This window comes from Barbus barbus, assembly GCF_936440315.1.
Source record: "Barbus barbus genome assembly, chromosome: 15".
NCBI lineage: Eukaryota > Metazoa > Chordata > Actinopteri > Cypriniformes > Cyprinidae > Barbus > Barbus barbus.
Window position 1 is genome coordinate 7,979,269 of NC_136743.1, and position 2,293 is coordinate 7,981,561.

Consider the following 2,293-nt stretch of genomic DNA (forward strand, 5'->3'; position numbering starts at 1 on the left):
GCTAATGCCTAGCGTAGTTGCATTGCGCAAACGTGTGAAATGGAGCTTGCACAGCTATTTTGTATTGAGATATTTCCATAGAGTACAGTTCAAACTTCCTCTCTCTCTCCTTCAGCGCGGTGTTCACATGGACGAATCTCTTAGTGGTGGTGGTGGAGTTGGACGGTTCCGAGCAGGAAGCTCTAGATCTGGTTCCCATGGTAACTAATGTGGTTCTAGAGGAACACTACTTGATTGTTGGCGTGGTGGTGGTTGTGGACATGGGTGTAATTCCCATCAATTCTCGCGGAGAGAAGCAACGCATGCACCTGCGGGATGGCTTCCTCGCCGACCAGCTCGACCCCATATATGTGGCTTACAACATGTAGAAACACGCACACTGATGATCTTAAAGACAGGCTCATTCTCATGAGCTCAGGCACAACAACTATGATTTCCAGCACCTTCTCACTGTCAGCACTTCTGTCAGCCTGCTAACTGTAGATTGAACACCTTCAAAATAGCAAACACACACACTCGCGTATCATTCACAGAGGGACTTGCAAGACTCCTGATGCATTTCTTTTGCAGTTTTTGTGTCGCCCAATATTTTGCTAGTTTTTTTAACTTGCACACTAAATTTTATTTAAAGAACAGGGGATTTTATATGATAAATATTGCTGTTGCCAATTAAATGTTGTTTTTAAACCTGCGGTCACAAATATACCTGTCATATTTGTGCTTTTATGTACGTTTCTTTGCATATCGTTGTTTTATGCTCGTCTTTGCTGTTGTCTTTGTTGATACACATTTTTGAAGTTGTATTAGAATATCACAAACTGACTTATTTAGCATGTTTATCATTTGAATGATACTAATGTTAAGTCATTTTCATAATTGTTAATTATGTACAGAATTATTTCAGTTTTGTCTAGCTTTTGCAATATCATTTTTGTGATTTAATAGTTTAGGCTAACATTTAGGTCATTTTATCATGTATATGAATAAGATCATATCTGCACTGTGATATGTATAAATATAGACCTGTGTGAACTAGAATTTGCGATCTAGACTCATTGCCCAGCATCAGCTGATCTCTCCTGTTTTATGTCTATATCTAGAGAGACAGAGAGCAAGGGAGGGATGGGAAGAGTGACAGAAAGAGGACATATGCACAATTTGTGTTTATTATATCTTTATTTATTTTTGAAGCTTCCATTACTCGTAAGATACAAAAGCACTTTGATTATGTCACGATGTCTTTTCATATGTCAATAAAATATTTTCAACTATTCTTATGGAGAACATATCTGTCTTGTAAGCATTTGTTAAAGAACCACAATGTACATGCACTGCCATCTAGTGAACAAAATGCATTAACAACAGCTAATTTCCAATCAAAGCACTTTCTCATACATCACATCTATAACCCATTAATCCTGTAAAATATGAAGGGAAGGGCATGTTTAGGTGAGTGTTTTATTGTAATTGAATGGATACAAGTACAACCCGAATTCCGGAAATGTTGGGATGTTTTTTACATTTGAATAAACTGAAAACTAAAACACTTTCAAATCACATGAGCCAACATTTTATTCACAATAGAACGTGGAACATTTTTAAAGTATTCCACAATCTTTTTACGCTCCCTTTCACAGATTGGAGAGCCTCTGCCCGTCTTTACTTCTGAGAGACACTGCCTCTCTAAGACATCCCTTTTATAGCTAATCATGTTACAGACCTGATGTCAATTAACTTAATTAGCTGCTAGATATTCTCCCAGCTGAATCTTTTCAAAATGTCTTGCTTTTTTCTTTGTTGCCCCCGTGCCAACTTTTTTGAGACCTGTAGCAGGCATCAAATTTGAAATGAGCTCATTTAGTGGATAAAAGTGTAAAATTTCTCCATTTAAACATTTGTTGTGTTCTATTGTAAATAAAATATTGGCTCATGTGATTTGAAAGTCTTTTAGTTTTCATTTTATTCAAATTTAAAAAACGTCCAAACATTTACGGAATTCGGGTTGTATAAGGAAAAAGCTAAAGTATTTATATTTTGTGATATATGATTAGTCTTATTATCATGAGTCAAACTGGTTTTATTGAGCTACTACTGTATATCAATAAAATATATTTAAAGTATGTTTTTTAACCTAAATATTTGCACATATACAGTATTAATGCAAGTTTTTGGTCTTTCTGGATTTTTTTTTATAGATAGATAGATAGATAGATAAACTTTTGTCCACTAGGTGGCGCATGTAGACCGCCTCTGCGCTCGTTGCACCACCCTCTCATTCTGCCAGGGAGTCTTC

At 36.1% G+C, this 2,293-nt stretch overlaps 1 protein-coding gene across 2 annotated transcripts in view; it reads left to right on the top strand.

Annotated features, from left to right (window-relative positions):
• The window catches only part of LOC306881150 (disco-interacting protein 2 homolog C-like), a 36,857-nt gene extending 35,575 nt beyond the window's left edge, over positions 1–1,282 (top strand). For both annotated transcript variants that reach the window (XM_079435073.1, XM_079435074.1), the window contains one exon: positions 116–1,282. In XM_079435073.1, the coding sequence (XP_079291199.1) occupies positions 116–368 (253 nt within the window). In that variant the 3' untranslated portion in view covers positions 369–1,282. The remainder of the gene's footprint in view (positions 1–115) is intronic.
• The last annotated feature ends 1,011 nt before the right edge of the window (positions 1,283–2,293 follow it).